The sequence below is a fragment of the Scyliorhinus canicula genome, chromosome 1 (genome assembly GCF_902713615.1).
Source record: "Scyliorhinus canicula chromosome 1, sScyCan1.1, whole genome shotgun sequence".
In the NCBI taxonomy this organism is placed as follows: domain Eukaryota; kingdom Metazoa; phylum Chordata; class Chondrichthyes; order Carcharhiniformes; family Scyliorhinidae; genus Scyliorhinus; species Scyliorhinus canicula.
In genome coordinates, this window is record NC_052146.1 from 265774061 (window position 1) to 265794068 (window position 20008).

General features: G+C 50.0%; 1 protein-coding gene across 11 annotated transcripts in view; it reads left to right on the forward strand.

Moving 5' to 3' along the window:
• Positions 1-20008, forward strand: part of mta3 (metastasis associated 1 family, member 3) — a 459196-nt gene that overhangs the window by 139694 nt on the left and 299494 nt on the right. For all 11 annotated transcript variants that reach the window (XM_038812863.1, XM_038812864.1, XM_038812860.1 and 8 more), the window contains exon 5: positions 19196-19298. In XM_038812863.1, coding sequence (XP_038668791.1) covers positions 19196-19298 — 103 coding nt within the window. The remainder of the gene's footprint in view (positions 1-19195; positions 19299-20008) is intronic.

The window sequence follows — 20008 nt, forward strand, 5'->3', positions numbered from 1 at the left end:
AAAACCTCTAGCTTCTCAAATTTGTCTTCATAATTGAATCCGCTCATTTGTAAGAATGTGCTAATAGGGTTTTTGAACTTTTCCAGCTGTAGAACCCTTTTGACCTCCCATGATTACTGAAGGAACTCCTGAGAAATATTCTAATTATATTGACAAATTTTTTTTTAAAAATAATTTTTATTGAAATTTTTACAAAATATAAACATCTTAACTCTATTAACAAACAACCGCGGTAACACCCCAAGAACAATACCCCCCCCCAACTTCAAGAGCAACTTCAACAAAAGGAAAAAGAAAAAAAACAAAAGAGCACCCAAACAACAAAAGGGAAAGAGATAGCACCCGCCACATCCCACAGACCCATGTACACAGTTCTCCCTCCCCCCAATCCAAACCCCCCCCCCCCCCCCCCGGGTTGCTGCTGCTGTCGGCCTGTTTCCCTACCGTTCCGCCAGCAAGTCCAGGAAAGGCTGCCACCGCCTGAAAAACCCTTGTACTGATCCTCTCAGGGCAAATTTCACCCTCTCCAATTTAATGAACCCCGCCATATCATTGATCCAGGCCTCCACGCTTGGGGCCCCCGCATCCTTCCATCGGAGCAAGATCCTCTGCCGGGCTACTAGGGACGCAAAGGCCAGAACACCGGCCTCTATCGCCTCCTGCACTCCCGGCTCCACTGCAACCCCAAAAATTGCGAGTCCCCAGCCTGGCTCGACCCTGGATCCCACCACCCTCGACACCGTCCTTGCTACCCCCTTCCAAAACTCCCCCAACGCTGGGCATGCCCAAAACATATGGGCGTGGTTCGCTGGGCTCCCCAAACACCTAGCACACCTGTCCTCACCCCCGAAAAACCTACTCTTCCTCGACCCAGTCATGTGGGCCCGATGCAGCACCTTGAACTGTATGAGGCTGAGCCTCGCACAGGAAGAGGAGGAATTCACTCTCTCCAGGGCATCCGCCCACGTCCCCTCCTCAATCTCCTCACCCAGCTCCTCTTCCCATTTACCCTTCAGTTCCTCCACCGAGGCCTCGTCTACCTCCTGCATTACCCGGTATATGTCCAAAATCCTCCCTCCTCCAACCCACACCCCCGAGAGCACCCTGTCCCGTACCCCACGTGGCGGCAACAAGGGGAACCCCTCCATCTGCCGCCTGGCAAACGCCCTAACCTGCATGTACCGAAACATGTTCCCCGGGAGCCCAAACGTCCCCTCTAACTCCCCCAAGTCTGCGAACCTCCCCTCCACAAACAGGTCGCTCAACCTCCTAACCCCTGCCCTGTGCCAGCCCAGAGCTCCGCCATCAAAGCTCCCTGGGACAAACCGATGGTTCCCCCGTATCGGGGCCTCCATCGAGCCCCCCATTTCTACCCTGTGCCGTCTCCATTGCCCCAAAATTTTGAGGGTAGCCGCCACCACCGTGCTCGTGGTATACCTCGTTGGAGGTAGCGGCAACGGCGCCGTTACTAGCGCCTCCAAGCTCGTGTCCACACAAGACGCCGCCTCCATCCTCTTCCATGCTAACCCTCCTTGTCCATTACCCACTTACGCACCATCGCTGCGTTGGCAGCCCAATAGTACCCACAGAGGTTGGGCAACGCCAGCCCCCCCCCATCCCTGCCTCGTTCCAGGAACACTCTTCTAGCCCTCGGAGTCCCATGCGCCCACACAAATCCCGTGATACTCCTGTTGACCCACCTAAAAAAGGCCTTCGGGGTAAGGATGGGAAGGCACTGGAACAGGAACAAAAACCTCGGGAGCACCGTCATCTTGAAGGACTGCACCCTCCCCGCCAGTGACAGCGGTAACATATCCCACCTCTTAAACTCCTCCTCCATCTGCTCCACCAACCTTGTGAGGTTGAGCTTGTGCAGGGCCCCCCAGCTCCCCGCCACCTGGACCCCTAGGTACCTGAAGCTCTTCCCTGCCTGCTTCAATGGGAGCTTACCAATTCCCTCCTCTTGATCCTCCGGATGTACCACAAACACCTCACTCTTGCCCAAGTTCAACTTATACCCCGAGAAACCCCCGAATTCACTAAGAATCCTCATCACCTCCGGCATCCCCCCCACCGGGTCCGCCACATACAGCAACAGGTCGTCCGTGTACAGCGACACTCGATGCTCCTCCCCACCCCGCACCAGGCCCCTCCAGTTCCCTGACTCCCTCAATGCCATGGCCAGGGGCTCAATTGCCAACGCGAAGAGCAAGGGGGACAGGGGGCACCCCTGTCTCGTCCCCCGGTATAGCCGAAAGTACTCCGACCTCCTCCTATTTGTGGCTACACTCGCCATCGGGGCCTCATAAAGCAGCCTCACCCACTGGATAAAACCCTCCCCAAACCCAAACCTCTCCAACACCTCCCACAGATACTCCCACTCAACCCTATCGAAGGCCTTCTCCGCATCTAATGCCACCACTATCACCGCCTCCCCTTCCACAGCCGGCATCATAATAACGTCGAGGAGACTTCATACGTTTGTATTCAGCTGCCTTCCCTTCACAAACCCCATCTGGTCCTCATGAATGACCCCGGGCACGCAATCCTCTATTCTAGTGGCCGGGATCTTTGCCAGCAGCTTAGCATTGGCGTTCAGCAGTGAAATCGGCCTATATGATCTGCACTGCAGAGGGTCCTTGTCCCGCTTCAGGATCAAGGAAATCTGCGCCCGTGACATAGTTGGGGGCAAAGCCCCCCCCTCCCTTGCCTCGTTAAAGGTCCAGACCAACAGGGGGCCCAACAGGTCCAAATACCTTTTATAAAATTCCGCCGGAAACCCGTCCGGCCCCGGCGCCTTCCCCGACTGCATGCTCCCTATCCCTTTGACCACCTCCTCCAGCTCGATCGGCGCCCCTAGTCCCTCCACCTTCTCCACCCTCGGGAATCGCAGCTTGTCCAAGAAGCGCCCCATTCCACCCCCCTCCACCGGGGGCTCCGACCGGTACAGTTCCCCATAGAATCTCTGAAGACCCCATTAACATCTTCTCCCCTCCGCACCACCTTCCCAGCCTTACCCGTCACTCCCCCAATCTCTCTGGCCGCGTCCCGCTTTCGGAGCTGGTGTGCCAGCATCCTGCTCGCCTTCTCCCCGTATTCATACACCGCCCCCTGTGCTTTCCTCCACTGAGCTTCCGCCTTTCTGGTAGTCAATAGGTCAAACCTGGCCTGAAGGCTACGCCTCTCCCCCAGCAATCCCTCCTCTGGGGCCTCCGCATATCTCCTATCCACCTGCACCATCTCCCCCATCAGTCTCTCCCTCTGCTCCCCCCTCTCCCTATGGGTTCGGATGGAGATCAATTCCCCCCTCATCACCGCCTTCAATGCCTCCCAGACCGTCCCCACTCGAACCTCCCCGTTATCATTGGCATCAAGGTACCTCTCAATACACCCCCGAACCCTCTCGGCCACCTCCTCATCTGCCAACAGCCCCACCTCCATGCGCCAGAGCGGACGTTGGTCCCTCTCTTTCCCCAGCCCGAGGTCCATCCAGTGCGGGGCATGATCTGAAATGGCAATGGCGGAGTATTCCACATCCTCCACCCTCGACACCAACCCCCTGCTCAGGACAAAAAAAAATCAATCCTCGAGTAGGCCTTATGTACGTGGGAGAAAAACGAGTATTCCCTGGCCCTTGGCCTCGCAAACCTCCAGGAGTCCACCACCCCCCCCCCCCCCCCCCCCCCAATCTGGTCCATGAATCCCCTCAGCACCTTAGCCGCCGCCGGCCTCCTACTCGTCTGGGACTTGGATCGATCCAATGGGGGATCCAGTACTGTGTTGAAGTCCCCCCCCCCCCCCCCCCCCCCCATGATCAGGCCCCCCACCTCCAGGTCCGGAATGCGGCCCAACATACGCCACGTAAACCCCGCATCGTCCCAATTTGGGGCATAAACATTCACCAACACCACCCGTTCCCCCTGCAGCTTGCCACTCACCATCACATATCTCCCGCCACTGTCAGCCACCACATTTAACGCCTCAAACGACACCTTCTTCCCCACCAGGATCGCCACCCCCTTCCTCTTCTCATCCAGCCCTGAGTGGAATACTTGGCCCACCCATCCCTTCCTCAGCCGAACCTGGTCCACCACTCTCAGGTGTGTCTCCTGGAGCATGGCCACATCCGCCTTCAGCCTCTTCAGGTGCGCAAATACCCGGGCCCGTTTGACTGGCCCATTCAGCCCCCTCACATTCCAGGTTATCAGCCGGATCCAAGGGCTCCCTGTCCCCCTCCCCTGCCAATTAGCCATACCCCATCCCTTGCCCACCCCCGGCCAGCGTCCCCCGCTCTGCCAGTTTCCCACGGCGGCAACCCCCCCCCCCCCCCTCCAGCACCCCCTGCGTCCTGCAGCTCCTTCCTGACCGTTTCAGCAGGAACCTGGTTACCCCCCACCCCGGGCTAGGACCCCTCCTAGCCGCGCCCCTCCCTCCACAGCACTCCCATGAGCCAGCTAACTTCTGCTGACCCCGGCGACTCCCGCCCTACCTTCGGCTGCTCCCCACGTGGGACTGCCCCTCCTCCATTGTGCCCGTCAACGGGTCCACCCTCCCCCCGCTCTTGCGTGGGAAAAGAAAACAGCCAGCAACGACCCGCGCTTCTCAGCCCCGGCCCCGCCCCACCATCTCACAGCGCGGGAAACCCGCAGAAAGCCCGCGCTTTCGCCCTACCGGGCCCCGCCTCCTCCAGGGCCACTCCCATTGTCAGTCCCCCCCCACCAGCTCCCCGAATTCCCCGTTTACCCCTCTGCCCGAACCCGTCCACCCGACCCCTGCTTAAAAACCCATATAGAAAAAACAGTACGACATCACCCCACCCACCCTAAGGCCAACCCACTTCTTACACTAAACCAAGCAAATGCAAATACAGTATTATACAACATCCCCCATCCTAGACCCTCAGTTTGAGTCCAATTTCTCGGCTTGCACAAAGGCCCACGCCTCCTCCGGGGACTCAAAGTAATGGTGCCGATCCTTATAGGTGACCCACAGACGCGCCGGCTGCAACATGCCGAACCTCACACTCCGTCTGTGGAGCACCGCCTTCGTCCGGTTAAACCCGGCCCTCCGCCTCGCCACCTCCGCACTCCAGTCCTGGAAGGTCCGCACCTCCGTGTTCTCCCACTTGCTGCTCCGCTCCTTCTTGGCCCACCGGAGCACACACTCACGATCCACGAACCGATGAAACCTCACCAACACCGCCCGCGACGGCTCGTTCGGCTTGGGCCTCCTAGCCAGAATTCTGTGGGCCCCCTCTTACTCCAGGGGCCCCTGGAAGGACCCAGCCCCCATCAGCGAGTTTAACATAATCACCACATAGGCCGCTAGGTCCGATCCCTCCAGCCCCTCCGTGAGGCCCAGGATCCGCAAATTCTTCCTCCTCGACCGGTTGTCCAGCTCCTCGAAACGCTCCTGCCATCTTTTATGGAGCGCCTCGTGCATCTCCACCTTCCCCGCCACGGCCACGACCTCGTCCTCTCTTTCGGAGGCCTGCTGCTGCAGCTCCCAGATCGCAGCCCCCTGGGCTGTCTGGGTCTCCATCAGTTCCCTGTTAGTTACCTTCAGGGACTCCAGCAGCTCCAACTTCAGCTCCTGGAAGCAACGCAGCAGAATCGCCTGCTGCTCCTGGGCCCACTTCCTCAGCTCCTCGAGGCCTGCGCCGGCCGCCATTTTATCTTCCTGCCCACGTTTTTTCAGAGGTGCTTTCTTCGGTTTTTTTCTCTGCCCCACTCCTGGTCCGGACCATGGGACCGTTGGGGTCGACCCCTGTCCTCTTCCCCCATTGGGATTTGCCGCTACAGCTCCGTTGGGGGCCTTGAAAAGAGCCCCAAAGTCCGTTCTCCGCGGGAGCCGCCGAATGTGCGGCTTAACTGCTCATTGCCGCCACCGGAAGTCTATATTGACAATTAAACCACAAAAATTATTGTTGCGCAGTAGGTAAAATATACAAACCAAACTTAAAAGATGTTTCTGCGTTTACAGTGATTATAATAAAAGGTTATGTTATTCAATCAATGCTTCCAAATCTTACCTTAATTTATTTTTGTAATGGAAGCACCCACTCTCTCACACTCTGTCCATCAATCGCCCTTGCTCATCCACTCTCACTCAACCTCGCTTACCCAAACTCAACCTCCCCTACCCTCAGCCACTCTCACTCACTCACCCTCCTCTTACGATCCCGACCCGGCCCAGTGCCTGCTCAGGCCCTCACAGCCCCAGCTTCTCTCAGGCTGGATGAGAGTGGGTGAGAAAGAGTGTGCATCTGTGAGTGGATGCTCCCATTAACAGGACAATTTTTATTTTAATAAATATATGCATATAAGACATAGAAACATCGTTTAAGTTTGTTTTTGCATGTTTGCACCTATTGTACAATAATTTTTGGGGTTTAATTCTTCAATATTAAAAAGATGTAGAGATGCCGGCGCTAGACTGCGGTGGGCAGAGTAAGAAGTCTCACAACACCAGGATAAAGTCCAACAGGTTTATTTGAAATCACAAGATTTCGGAGCACTGCTCCTTCACCTGATGAAGGAGCTACACTCCAAAACCTTGTGATTTCAAACAAACATGTTGGACTTTAGACTGGTGTTGTGAGACAAAGTAATATAATAAGGATGTTTTTCAGGGGTTCCTTCAGTGCTCTTGGGAGGTCAAAGAGATTCCGTGGCTGGAAAGGTTTGGGAAACTCCGATGTAGGATATGGAGTAATTATTCAAACAAACAACAATAGAGCACAGAAACAGACCCTTTGGCCTTCTAAGCCTGTACCAGTCAAGATACCAACCATGGCCAAAACCCTCGGCACTTCCTTGTACCGTATCCCTCTATACCCATCATATCCATGTATTTGCCAAGATGCCTTTTGAACGCCGTTAATGCATCTGCTTCAACAACCTCCCCTGGCAACGCATTCTAGGCACTCACCACCCTCTGCGTAAAAAAACCTGCCTCGCACCTCTCCTCTAAACTTTGCATCATGGACCTTAAACCTATGCCCCCTGGTGACTGACCCGTCCACCCTGGGAAAGAGTGTCTGCTCATCCACTCTATCCATGCCCCTCATGATCTTGTAGACTTTTAATAGGTCACCCCTCAATCTCTGTCTTTCTAATGAAAACAGTCTGAGTCTATTCAGCCTCTCCGCATAGCTAACATCCTGCAGACCAGGCAACATCCTGGTAAACCTTGTTTGAACCCTCTCCAAAGCTTCCACATCCTTTGATTAGATTGGGAATATGAAAACCAAATTAATTGAAGTGCAACAAAGAAATGCACTCTGTTTTTATGATGTATTGGGTGGTTCCAACATTCTTCTGCCTTCCTAAAATCGCACAGTAATTAGACTTTGGATGTAATCAACTCCGATCACTTAACATGAATTTATTAATGAATTAATAACATTGTTAAAACAAGTAGGGAATTGTAATCTGCTTGAGTTAATAGCTGTTTTGATGTATATCTGTTAAACTGTAGATAATTCATTTCAAGTTTGAGTTTCTCATTTTAACCCTTTGCATTCCTTAAACACTTAGCAACTACATCTAACCCTCCACAAACTACCTTCTTTAAAAATAAAATTATCCCAGCGATGGTAAATATCTGTACTTTGGCCTGAGAATAAGTAACAACACTTTAAATCATAATGGATGTGACATTTTAGACCTCTGTGATTGACCAATTATAGTTTAATACAGTTTGTCACAGATTATATGTATTTTCCTTCATGGCCTGTGATCAGTATGTAGTGTATTTTCTTTGCCCTTTATGTGACAATCCCAATTATATAATTTGCAGCAGCAAGCTTTTTGTGGTTATTTATTATGGTACACTGATATTGAAGGTTTCTTTGGTTCCCTCTTGGGAAAGTTGAGTGATTTCAAACCACAAAAGAAGTCAGGCAATCCTGGGGCATGCATGTTTGCAACTTTTTCATCAGTTTTTAAAAATATAAAGTGCTGACTGACTGAATTAAGTATGCGACATCTCACACAGTCTCGTATACAACGATTACAAATCGATTAAACTAAAACACTTCGGTTGCAATTGATAATATCTGCGCCTTTTCATGTAGTTTCTTAAAATGGAGATGATTCTTTCCAGTTTTAGTGAAAGTCTGGTAAAGCAAAGGATTCTCAGTAAACTGTAAGGTTTCTTGTAGTCAAATTTCAAGGAGGTTGGTTCTCATGTGAAATCAAAATTGGAAGAAATTAGGGGGAGTCTGAGACAGCATTTGTGTTTTAATGAGCCATTCAATTTGAAATTGCCCTATTGATTTATTTTCAGGAAAAGGTATTGATATTGAAGGTTTCTTTGGTTCCCTCTTGGGAAAGTCGAGTGGTTTCAAACCACAAAAGAAGTCAGACAATCCTGGGGCATACATTTTTGCAACTTTTCATCAGTTTTTAAAAATATAAAGTGTTGACTGACTGAAAGTTCATAATCTACTGAGACATGACAAATTCCAAAGACTAAAAATAAAGAAAACTTATTTGATCGGCAGCACGGTAGCACAAGTAGCTAGCACTGTGGCTTCACAGCGCCAGGGTCCCAGGTTCGATTCCCCGCTGGGTCACTGTCTGTGCGGAGTCTGCGCGTTCTCCCTGTGTCTCCGTGGGTTTCCTCCGGGTGCTCCGGTTTCCTCCCACAGTCCAAAACCGTGCAGGTTAGGTGGATTGGCCATGCTAAATTGCCCTTAATGCCAAAAAAGGTTAGGAGGGGTTATTGCGTTCTGGGAATAGGGTGGAAGTGAGGGCTTAAGTGGGTCGGTGCAGACTTGATGGGCCGAATGGCCTCCTGCACTGTATGTTCTATGTTTAAAATGTTACAACAGAAAATGTTTTAAGGTAGTGGATGGGGTGCCAATCAAGTGGGTTGCTTTGTCCTGGGTGGTATCAGACCTCTTGAGTGTTGTTGGAGCTGCACTCATCTAGCCAGCTGGAAAGTATTGCACTACATTTGTGACTTGTAGCTTCTAGATCAGGGGTGGGCAAACTTTTCCGTGCAAGGGCCACATTCAGAAATTCACAATTTTAAAGGGCCGCATAGTATATTAAGTAAAATAATTACTTCACCCGGTTATGATTCTGGGCGCCTCATATAGAACATAGAACAGTACAGCACAGAACAGGCCCTTTGGCCCTCGATGTTGTGCCGAGCAATGATCACCCTACTCAAGTCAACGTATCCACCCTATACCAGTAAGTAACCCAACAGCCCCCCCCCCCCATTAACCTTAAAAAAAAATTTTTTTTTTAATTTAAAAAAAAAATTTTTTTTTTTCTTTAATGACTTGGTGGGCCGCATAAAGACCTTTGGCGGGCCGCATGCGGCCCGCGGGCCGTAGTTTGCCCACCCCTGTTCTAGATGATGAACAAACTTTGGGGAATCTGGAAATGTGTTGGTTGCTGCAAAATTCCCAGCCAATGACCTGCTCTTGTAGCCACAGTATTTAAATGCTGGTCCAGTTCATTTTCGGGTCAATGCCATTTGCAAGCCCTCGGGTTCTTGATAATGGGGAATTCAGTGATGATAATGCCATTGAACGGGAGATTTTAAAAACTAATTATATTTATTGAGGTTCTACATTTTAATTAATGACGCAACAAAACCACAGGGCAGCACGGTAGCATTGTGGATAGCACAATCGCTTCACAGCTCCAGGGTCCCAGGTTCGATTCCGGCTTGGGTCACTGTCTGTGCGGAGTCTGCACATCCTCCCCGTGTGTGCGTGGGTTTCCTCCGGGTGCTCCGGTTTCCTCCCACAGCCACAAAGATGTGCAGGTTAGGGGGATTGGCCATGATAAATTACCCTTAGTGTCCAAAATTGCCCTTAGTGTTGGGTGGGGTTACTGGGTTATGGGGATAGGGTGGAGGTGTTGACCTTAGGTAGGGTGCTCTTTCCAAGAGCCGGTGCAGACTCGATGGGCCGAATGGCCTCCTTCTGCACTGTAAATTCTATGAATGAATGCAGTGGTTAGCACTGCTTCCTCACCACACCTAGGAACCATGTTTACTCCTGGCCCTGGGTCACTGTCCATGTAGAGTTTGCACATGGCTGTGGGTCTCACCCCCCACAACACAAAAAGATGCACAGGGTAGGTGGATTGGCCACGCTACATTGTCCCTTAATAAAAAAAAACACAGGAATGGTACAGTACCACAAGAAAATGTAAAGGCTCAACATACATGAAGACAGAGGGGACCAGTAGAACAGCAGTACAACTGGATCAATACAATCATTGATCTGTTGATCAATGTTGACACCTGTTGATCCCTCCAAAAGCCCCACCAGTGAAGAAGGGAGAAACAGGATAAAGCTATGCAAACATAGTAAAATGACTCACACCTTCCCATGTGGGCGATTTGCACGTAATTGTCACGAGTTCCGGATAAAATGTTCACGTCCATGTTCGGACACGCACCAATCTCCATTTGCCTTAACCCCAGCAGCCCTAGAGGTGCTAATGACACGTCCATCACTTTCCATCGGATACCAGACCCATCTGTACCCCTGAAGGATTCAATCACTGATTCACTATCGTCACCTATAAAAAGAACAAGTAAAATTTGCGAGGACATCAGTTCAAAGGCATGTCACATATATACCACACAACGCAACATAACCCCAGTCTCCGGCCCAGTACAGAACCAGCATCATTGCATGCAATTATACAGGGAAGACCAGCAGCTATAATATTCGGATTATGATCAGTGCCATTAATGCCTCCCACCAAAAGGTATGGATCACAGTACAGCAAGGGATCAGGACTGAACTGTGGGCCCGTATTCCACTGGCGCACGTCCATCATTGTTGATGAAAAAGAGAAAAAAAACTGTTCAATCAACTAAGAAGCGTCCTGACCATAAGGGGGACAACAGAATATCAACTAAAATCTATAACTTGGCTCAACCCCAAGTCGTGCACAGAAGAGACCTGTTAAGATGTCTCTTCCCCGGTATAAGGGCAGCACGGTAGCGTTGTGGATAGTACAATTGCTTCACAGCTCCAGGGTCCCAGGTTCGATTCCGTCTTGGGTCACTTTGTTTGCAGAGTCTGCACATCCTCCCCGTGTGTGCGTGGGTTTCCTCCGGGTGCTTTGGTTTCCTCCCACAGTCCAACGGTGTGCATGTTAGGTGGATTGGCCATGATAAATTGCCCTTAGTGTCCAAAATTTCCCTTAGTGTTGGGTGGGGTTACTGGGTTCTGGGGATAGGGTGGAGGTGTTGACCTTGGGTAGGGTGCTCTTTCCAAGAGCCGGTGTAGACTCGATGGGCCGAATGGCCTCCTTCTGCACTGTAAATTCAGTGATGATAAGGGGAGCTCCCTGTGGACTACGGAACCGAACCAAACCAGGATTTCTAACCGCTCAATGCTCACCCAGATGAAGAGAAGGACAAAAAAACCCTCAAGGGAAAATGCCCAAATGAGAAAGAGAAAAAAACTGCTCAGTCAAATAAAAAACTGTCCTGACCACAAGGGGGGGGCAACATCATATCCACCAAAGTGCAGTATTCTGCTCAGCCCAAGGCCCCTGTGCACAGAAGAGTCCTCTCAGGATGTCCCTAATAAATGCCTTCGAGAAGGGTCATAGATCATAAATTGTATCATAGAATTTACAGTGCAGAAGGAGGCCATTCGGCCCATCGAGTCTGCACCGGCTCCTGGAAAGAGCACCCTACCCAAGGTTAACCCCTCCACCCTATCCCCATAACCCAGTAACCCCACCCAACACTAAGGGCAATTTTAGACACTAAGGGCAATTTATCATGGCCAATCCACCTAACCTGCACATCTTTGGACTGTGGGAGGAAACCGGAGCACCCGGAGGAAACCCACGCACACACGGGGAGGATGTGCAGACTCCACACAGACAGTGACCCAAGCCGGAATCGAACCTGGGACCCTGGAGCTGTGAAGCGATTGTGCTATCCACAATGCTACTGTGCTGCCCCTTGCTGCCCCGTCATCCCAAGCTCCAGGATACTAACCACAGCATCAGACCTGGCCTAGCTGGCACCCTCTGACACGCCAAATCAGCTCCCCTGGATACCAGCACACCCCAAAATCTATATCCCAGTTGGTCCTGTATCTCCTCAACCACACCTGGGGTAGTACACCTCCCCAGTGTTCGCCCAGTTGAAGAGAAAAATGAAAAAAAAATCCATCCAGGAAAAAGTGCCCAAGTTGGCCGAGGAGCAATCAACAAATCAATCAAGGATTAACCGAGTTCACCTCTGCTTGCACCACTCCTCATTTTCTAAGTATGCCGACCTCAAGGGAAAGTCCTGTCTGGGATGCATATTCTGCCCAGGCCATCGACGGAGATAGTCTTGGATTCTTCTAACAAGAAACCAAAGTAAAAATCCGATACGGTTAACTCCCATGGGGTGGCTATTCTAAAACACATTGAAAACTTACTAACCCTATCATCCAACCCAAATCCACCATCCACCCATCAGCATCTCCTGGCTCCATTTATTTTCATTATAAAGGAGATATGGGTTGTCAAAAAAGGACTTCCCTCCCATAAGCACAATATGATCCATAATGACAAAAAGTGCAACTGTGCAAAGACGACATTTCACATAATCGACTCATAGAAACATAGAAAATAGAAGCAGGAGGAAGCCATTTGGCCTTCAAGCCTGCTCTGTCATTCATTATGACCATGGCTGATCATGACTCAATATGATTTTTGCTAGAACAGGATAACAGACCCACTCACCCTCATTTTAACATATCGCACGCCCTCGCAGGAGAAAAGACAACAATAAATAATCAACACATAATGACAAGGGAGTAACATCCAGGATATTAAAAGAATTGCAGTATAATGATACCACCTATGTTGCTCAAGAAGGCAAACAAGATTAACAAACACTCCTCAGGACTTTTCAAGGATTCCAGCAAACAAAGCACCTTCACTCCACCATGCCGCCACTCCTTCGCCCAAGCAGCCATAGCCTATGCACTGCTCAGGGAGGGGTGACTCGACCTGCTCGGCTATGTACAACCCATCGCGACAATGATCGAGGGTAGGATAATATAGGGTCAGTAGTCAAAATGGTCCAACTGACCCCAAGCTTAGAAAATCGGCTACCCTGTGCTCCGTCAAACCTGATGCACCCAGCATCCAAATCCAGATAACTAAAGTATGGGACATCCGGTGGTGAGCATGGAGTGAGAGGTCGCATTTGGTAGCTCCCGCTCTTGGTGGACCTTTGGGACCTTTTCCCCCGACTTATGGGGGATTTGACCGGTAACATTGGAGACTGGTGAGGTAGAGAAGAGGAATCCCCCACCAGTTAATGGAGTCGTGGACCAGAAGTGGTCTGCAAAGGAGAGATTGTTGGGCAAAGAAGGGGGTGGAGTCTTCAGCACAGGAAAATATAGTGGAGGCTCAGGAACTGGGATTACCGGCTCAGTGGTCAATGGAGCAGCTGGTGAAATTCCTTCAGGAGAGCTTCGCCAAGCAAAGACAGGAGTACTTGGACCCGATTAAGACGGGGATTGACCGGGTGGAGTAAAGACTGGAAGACCAGAGACTGGAGATCCGTAGGTGGAAGAGACGATGGCTGAGCACGAGGACCAGCTAACTGCGATGACGGCGGCGATCGATCTGATGAGGGACTACCAGAAAAGGCTGCAGGAGAAGTTGGAGGATCTGGAGAACAGGTCGCTCGGTCAGAATTTGAGGATCGTTGGCCTCCCAGAGGGCATCAGGGTATTGGACACAGGGACATCACGTGCCGAGTATGTTCGAGAAGCTGCTGGGAGGACGTGCGTTTACTCGGCCCTTGGAGGCAGGCAGGGAGCACGGAGCGCTTGCGAGGAAGCCGCGGATGAATGAGCCGCTGAGGGCGATGGTGATACAAATGCACCGGTTCCTGGATAAGGAACAGATCTTGAGGTGGGGCCAGGAAGGCGAGGAGCTGTAAATGGGAAAATTATGAGCTGTGCATTTACCAGGGCTTGGGTACAGAACTGGACAAAAGAAGGGCGAGTTAAATTGGCCCTCTTCAAGAAGGGAGTGAAGTTAGGCATGTTGTACCCGACCAGGCTGATCACATGGAATGTGAGAGGGCTGAATGGGCCGGGTGAGAGGGCTGAATGGGCCGGTCAAGAGGGCTCACGTATTCGCGCATTTGAAGAGGTTGATGTGACGATGTCACAAGAGTCACACCTGAGGGTAGTGGTTCAGACTAGGCTGAGGAAGCGGTGGGTGGGGCAGGTATTTCATTCGGGGCTAGACTACACTAGGGGAGGGTTACGGGTGTCATTTGAGGTAGGGAATATAGTGGCAGACTCTGGGTACATTTATCATGGTGAGTAAGAGGCTGGAGGGGATGCTGGTGGTATTAGTGAACATTTAAGCACCAAACTGGGATGACGCGGAGTTTATGAGGTGGGTGTTGGGGAAGATACCGGACCTGGACTCGCGCAGGTTGATCATGGGGGGGGGGGGTGTCATTAATACGGTCATTGATCCGAGGTTGGATCGGTCGAGGACAGGGAGGCTGCGGCGAAAGGGCTAAAGGGGTTTATGGAACAGATGGGGGGGGTTCCGGACGACCAAGAGCGGAGGAGCTTTCTTTTTTCTCCCATGTTCACAGAGTGTACTCCCAGATTCATTTTCAAAATTTTGAACAAGGCTTTGCTGGCAGGGGTGGCAGAGGCCGCATACTTGGCGACTGTTGTGTCGGACCATGCCCCACATAAATCCATGGATTTATGGGTGAGCAAGGAGGGGGCTCAGCGCCCGCAATGGAGATTGGATGTAGGACTGTTAGCAGATGAGGGGGTGCGCGGGCGGGTGAGGGAGGCCACCCAGAATATTTGGAGATAAATGATACAGGGGAAGTTTTGGCAGCAACAGTATGGGAAATGCTGACGGCAGAAGTTAGGGGGGGGGAGCTAATTTCGATATGGGCTAATAAGGAGAAGGTGGAGTGGGAAACGATGGACAGGCTGGTTCGGGAAATACGCCAGGTGGACAGAAGATATTCTGAAGCCCCGGAGGCGGGACTGTTTAAGGAGTGGCAGAAGCTGCAGATGTCATTTAGCCTGTTATCCACAGGGAATGTGGTGGGCAGTTGAGGAAGGCGAGTACATGAGTATGGGGAGAAGGCCAGTAGGATACTAGCAGACCAGTTAAGGAAAAAAGAGGCGGCCAGAGAGCTAGGAAGAGTGAAGGACAGAGTGGGGAACACTGTTTTAGTTCCAGTGCGGGTGAATGGGGTGTGTAGTCGGCTGTACGAGTCGGAACCCCCAGCTGGGGTGGAAGGGATGAGGCAGTTTTTGGAAGGGTTGAAGTCTCCAAAGATGGAGGAAGGGTTGGTGGATGGGTTGGGAACCCTGATCAGGATTTTAGAAATAGTAGAGGGGTTGGAGGCCATGCAGTCGGGCAAGGCCCCGGGACCGGACACCTACCCAGTGGAATTTTACAAGAAGTTCTCTGGGTGTTGGGCCTGCTGCTGGTGAGGGCATTTAATGAGGCAGGGGAGCAGGGTGTCCTTCCCCCAACAATGTCACATACTTCGATCTCATTGATCCTGAAGGGGAGAAGGACCCAGAGCAATGTGGTCATACAGACCAATCTCCCGATTGAATGTCAATGCCAAAATTCTGTCCTTGAGAATAATGGGCTGTGTTCCGGGGGTGATAGGGGAGGACCAAACAGGGGTTGTCAAAGGCAGGCAGCTAACAGCCAATGTTAGAAGATCTTTAATGTAATCATGATGCCCTCCAAGGGGAGGGAGGCTGAGGTAGCATTTGCTGTGGATGCGAAGAGGGCCTTCGACCGGGTGGAATGGAATTGTTTGTGGGAGGTCCTGGGGTGGTTTGGGTTTGGGCCAGGGCTTTATTGACTGGGTTCGGTTGCTGTACCAGGCACCGGTGGCGAGTGTGCGGAAGAACCAGCTGAGTTCGGACTACTTTAGACTGCCACGGGGACAAGGCAAGGATATTCCCTTTCCCCACTGTTGTTTGCCTCGGCTAGGGAGCCATTGACGATGGCGCTGAGGGCGTCAAAGGACTGGAAGGGGCTAGACCGGGGAGGGGGGGGGGGGGGGGGCTACGACACAGGGACTCGTTATATGCAGACGACCTACTCCTATATATTTCTGACCCATTGGGGAGGATGAGGGAGATTATACGGATCTTCGGGGCATTTGGCCGGTTCTCGGGGTACAAATTGAATCTGGATAAAAGTGAGGTTTTTGTGATCCAGGCAAGGGGGCAGGAGAGGAGACTGGGGGAGTTGAGTTTAAAGTGGTGTGAGGGAGTTTTTGCTTTTTGGGTATTCAGGTGGCACGGGGTTGGGAGCAGTTACATAAATTAAATCTGGCCCGGTCAGTTGAACAAATGAAGGAGAACTTTCGGAGGTGGGACATGCTCCCGTTGTCACTTGCGGGGAGGGACACAGACCATAAAAATGCCGCACAAGTTTGGGGGCATTGGTAATGGCTCCTCTACTGTTCGAGCCGGCCCAGTACTCTAAAAACCCAGTGGTCGTGGCAGCTCTGAGTTTGGGGACAGTGGCGGAAGCATATGGGAGTGGAGGGTGCATTGGTGTGTGCTCCAATTTGTGGTAATCATCAGTTTGTCTCAGGGAGGGTGGATGGGGAGGGGTTTCCGAGGTGGTAGAGAGCAGGGATTAAGAGGCTGGGGGATCTATTTATTGATGGGAGCTTTCCCTGTTTGGAGGATTTGGAGGAGGGGTTTGAATTGCTGGGAGGGATCTGCAGACAAGGAATTTTGTGCAAAACAGGTTTTGACATTTCCGCTTCTACCGCCACAGGGGTTATACAGGATAGGGTCGTTTCTAGAACGGGGGTGGGGAGGGGAAGATATCGGAAATTTATAAAGAACTTATGGAGTCAGAGGAAACCAAGATAGGTGAGATAAAACTTAAATGGAAACATGAGCTGGGTAAGGAGATAGAGGCGGGTCTGTGGGGAGGACACGTCCTCATCATGTGCCAGGCTCAGCCTGATACAATTCAAGGAGGTGCACCGGGCACACATGACCCAGATGAGCAGGTTTTTTGGGGTGGAGGACAGATGTGTGCAGGTGGGCCTACAAACCATGTCCACATGTTATGGGCATGCCTGAAGCTTAGGGGATACTGGAAGGGATTTGCGGATGTTATGTCTACGCTACTGAAAACGAGGGTTTCGCCGAGTCCAGAAGTGGCGATTTTTAGAGTGTCGGAAGACCCGGGAGTACAGGCGGCAAGAAAAGCCGGCGTTTTGGCCTTTGCCTCCTTGGTAGCCCGGAGACCGATATTATTAGCGTGGAGGGACTCAAAGTCCTGGAAATCAGGGGTTTGGGTTCGCGACATGGCTGGGTTTCCTAGACTTGAGAAAATTGAGTTTGCCCTGAGAGGATCAATGTTCGGGTTCGTTTGGAGGTGGCAGCCGTTTATCGACTTCTTCGGAGAAAACGAAACAGTCAGCAGATTCAATTCAATAATTGGGGGGGCGGGTAGCCTATTTTTTTGTCCAGATTAGGCAGGAACAGTGGGAGATGGATGGATGTGTTACGCACGGAACTATGTTTACATTTGTATTTTTATCTTTTATTGTTATAAAACCATAAATGCCTTAATAAAAAATGTTTTATAAAAAAAACTATTAAAGCATGTCAACCAACTTTCAAACTCGGTCGAGAACTTGACTCCCACTTCTCACCAGGGACCAGGCTCACGGACAACCTAAACCTGTCAAGATAAAAGACACGCCATGCAGCAGGATCACAACGTCTCAAAGGCGGGCCCTTACCAGGGAAAGCGCTCTTCCGAATGCAAGAACTCTCATGCGCCTCCATCATTCTCCAAAGCTCAAAATGAGCTCTGAAGACTTGCACCACGGTGACAAGACCATCATCAACTTGCACATAGCACCGCCAAGGCGAAAGCCACTCACCAGCAACAACTTTATTGCAAGCTGGGCCCCATCCCAGCCCACTCCAACCGCCACAGTCAAACGAGAATTTTCTACAATTTATTCCAACGACGCTTTACAAAACACCAATCAGGATCCTGCAGGGATAATGCAAGACATATATCCCAAGAAAAGACAAATATGAAATGTGCACCAGAATAATGTAAAAGATTACAAGCTGAGCAGAGCCAGAGCAAAGCAACTGAAGATTGTTAGGCCTAGGACATTCAGCTGAGGAACAGCAGTGATGCTCTGGGATTGAGATGATTGGCCTCCAACAACCACAATCATCTTCCTCTGTGTTAGGTATGACTCCAGCTAGTGGACAGTTTCTCTCCATTTGAGTTTTGTTCAGGTTCCTTGGTCAAATGCTGCATTCATGTCAAGGATTGCCAATCTTGCCTCAACTTTGGAAATCAGCTGTTTTGCCCATGCCCAAGTTGTGATGGTCCTGCTGGAACCTGAACTGAGCATTTGTGAACAGAATATTAATGAGTAAGTGCTGCTTAATAGCCCAGTCGATGACATATTTCATTACTTTGATAATTGACAGTAGATTGTCAGATCCGTAATTGGCCGGAATAGATTTATCCTGCTTTTTTGTGGGCAGGGATTTTTTGGGCAATTTTCCATCTCGTCGGGTAGGTGCCAGTGTTCTAGCTGTACTAGAACAGTTTAGCTGAGTTTATGACCAATTCTGGAGCGCAAGTTGGGATGCTATAAAGACCAATAGCCTTTGCAGTTTCCAGTGCATGCAGCCAATTCGTGATAGCACATGAAGTGAACCGAATTGACTGAAGACTGTTTTCTGATGCTCAGGGGAGGCAGAAATGGATCAACTACTCAGCATTTCAGGCTTCTCAAATCATGCTCACAAAATGTAGCAAAATTTTATCTATGCTGTGACTTTAATCCGCTTGAATAATTCATTTTCTGCAATGGACCAAATGAATGCCTCTTGGCTAATTATGAATAACGGAAGAGTCAATTCAGTTCTTGATTTCTCTCAAAATGAATAGGAATTTGTAGCATTAGAAAAGTTTGTGACAGTTGTTTAAAAAATAATCACCTGTTCAATCTTTCATCACCATTTATCTAGCTTAGCTTTGAATTTGTTGATGTTCCTATGTATTTTCTAGTTTGGAAAGCACAGTAATTACTCTTGAAACAATACCAGTGGCTATTTATTATATAATGCTGCGTATGTAAAGTAAGATGTGTTAATTGAACTTTTTATTCTTGGTAGGTGAAGCAGATGCCAGAGATCAAACGAAGATGGAAGTTAAGGTTTGGGATCCTGACAACCCATTGAATGATCGGCAGATAGATCAGTTCCTAGTAGTTGCACGGTGAGTTCAGGAGAAAAGACTGACATATTTATGTGTTAACTAAAAGCACTTGAATAGATTACTCGGTTCGTACACGTATAGAAGTGGGTGAAACGATGACAAATGGTTTTACTAGGGATAGATGTAAAATATTGCGTGTTAGAAGAAAGAATAATGAACCTACTTATTACAAGTGTTACCATCACCAGAGAGACCGATAACTTTTGGAAAGAAAGATGAACTTCCAAATAAGAATAGCTGAGAGATGAGATTTCAAGTTTTAAGACGTTTACTGTAACACACACAAAATTAAAGCAATATTGACTAAACACTATTTCAGTAGGCAACCTATGCTATAAATTCCAAAAAAGATTCCCCTTTTAATATTTCAAAGAACTGGAAATCTTCCATGATTATACTTTATTCCTTACATAGCCACTTTATTCTCCCAGAAGTCCAAAGTCATTCTCGGCTCCTTTTCGTTTTCCAATTGGATAATTTTGAATTCCCGAACTGACTTTTCATTGTGTGCATTACCCTGGAGATCGCTTCCTCTCGGCAAATCTTTCAGCTTCGTTTAAACCCTCATGACCTTCATCTTTTGAATCCAAGTGTAAGCTGCCACCTGCATTTTGTGTGGTGAACAATAGAGACTTGCTGCTTCTCTCTCCCTTTCCACACTCTCTCACCCTCTCGTGTGCGCTCTTCTCTCTTGCACTGTTCCTGCTGTC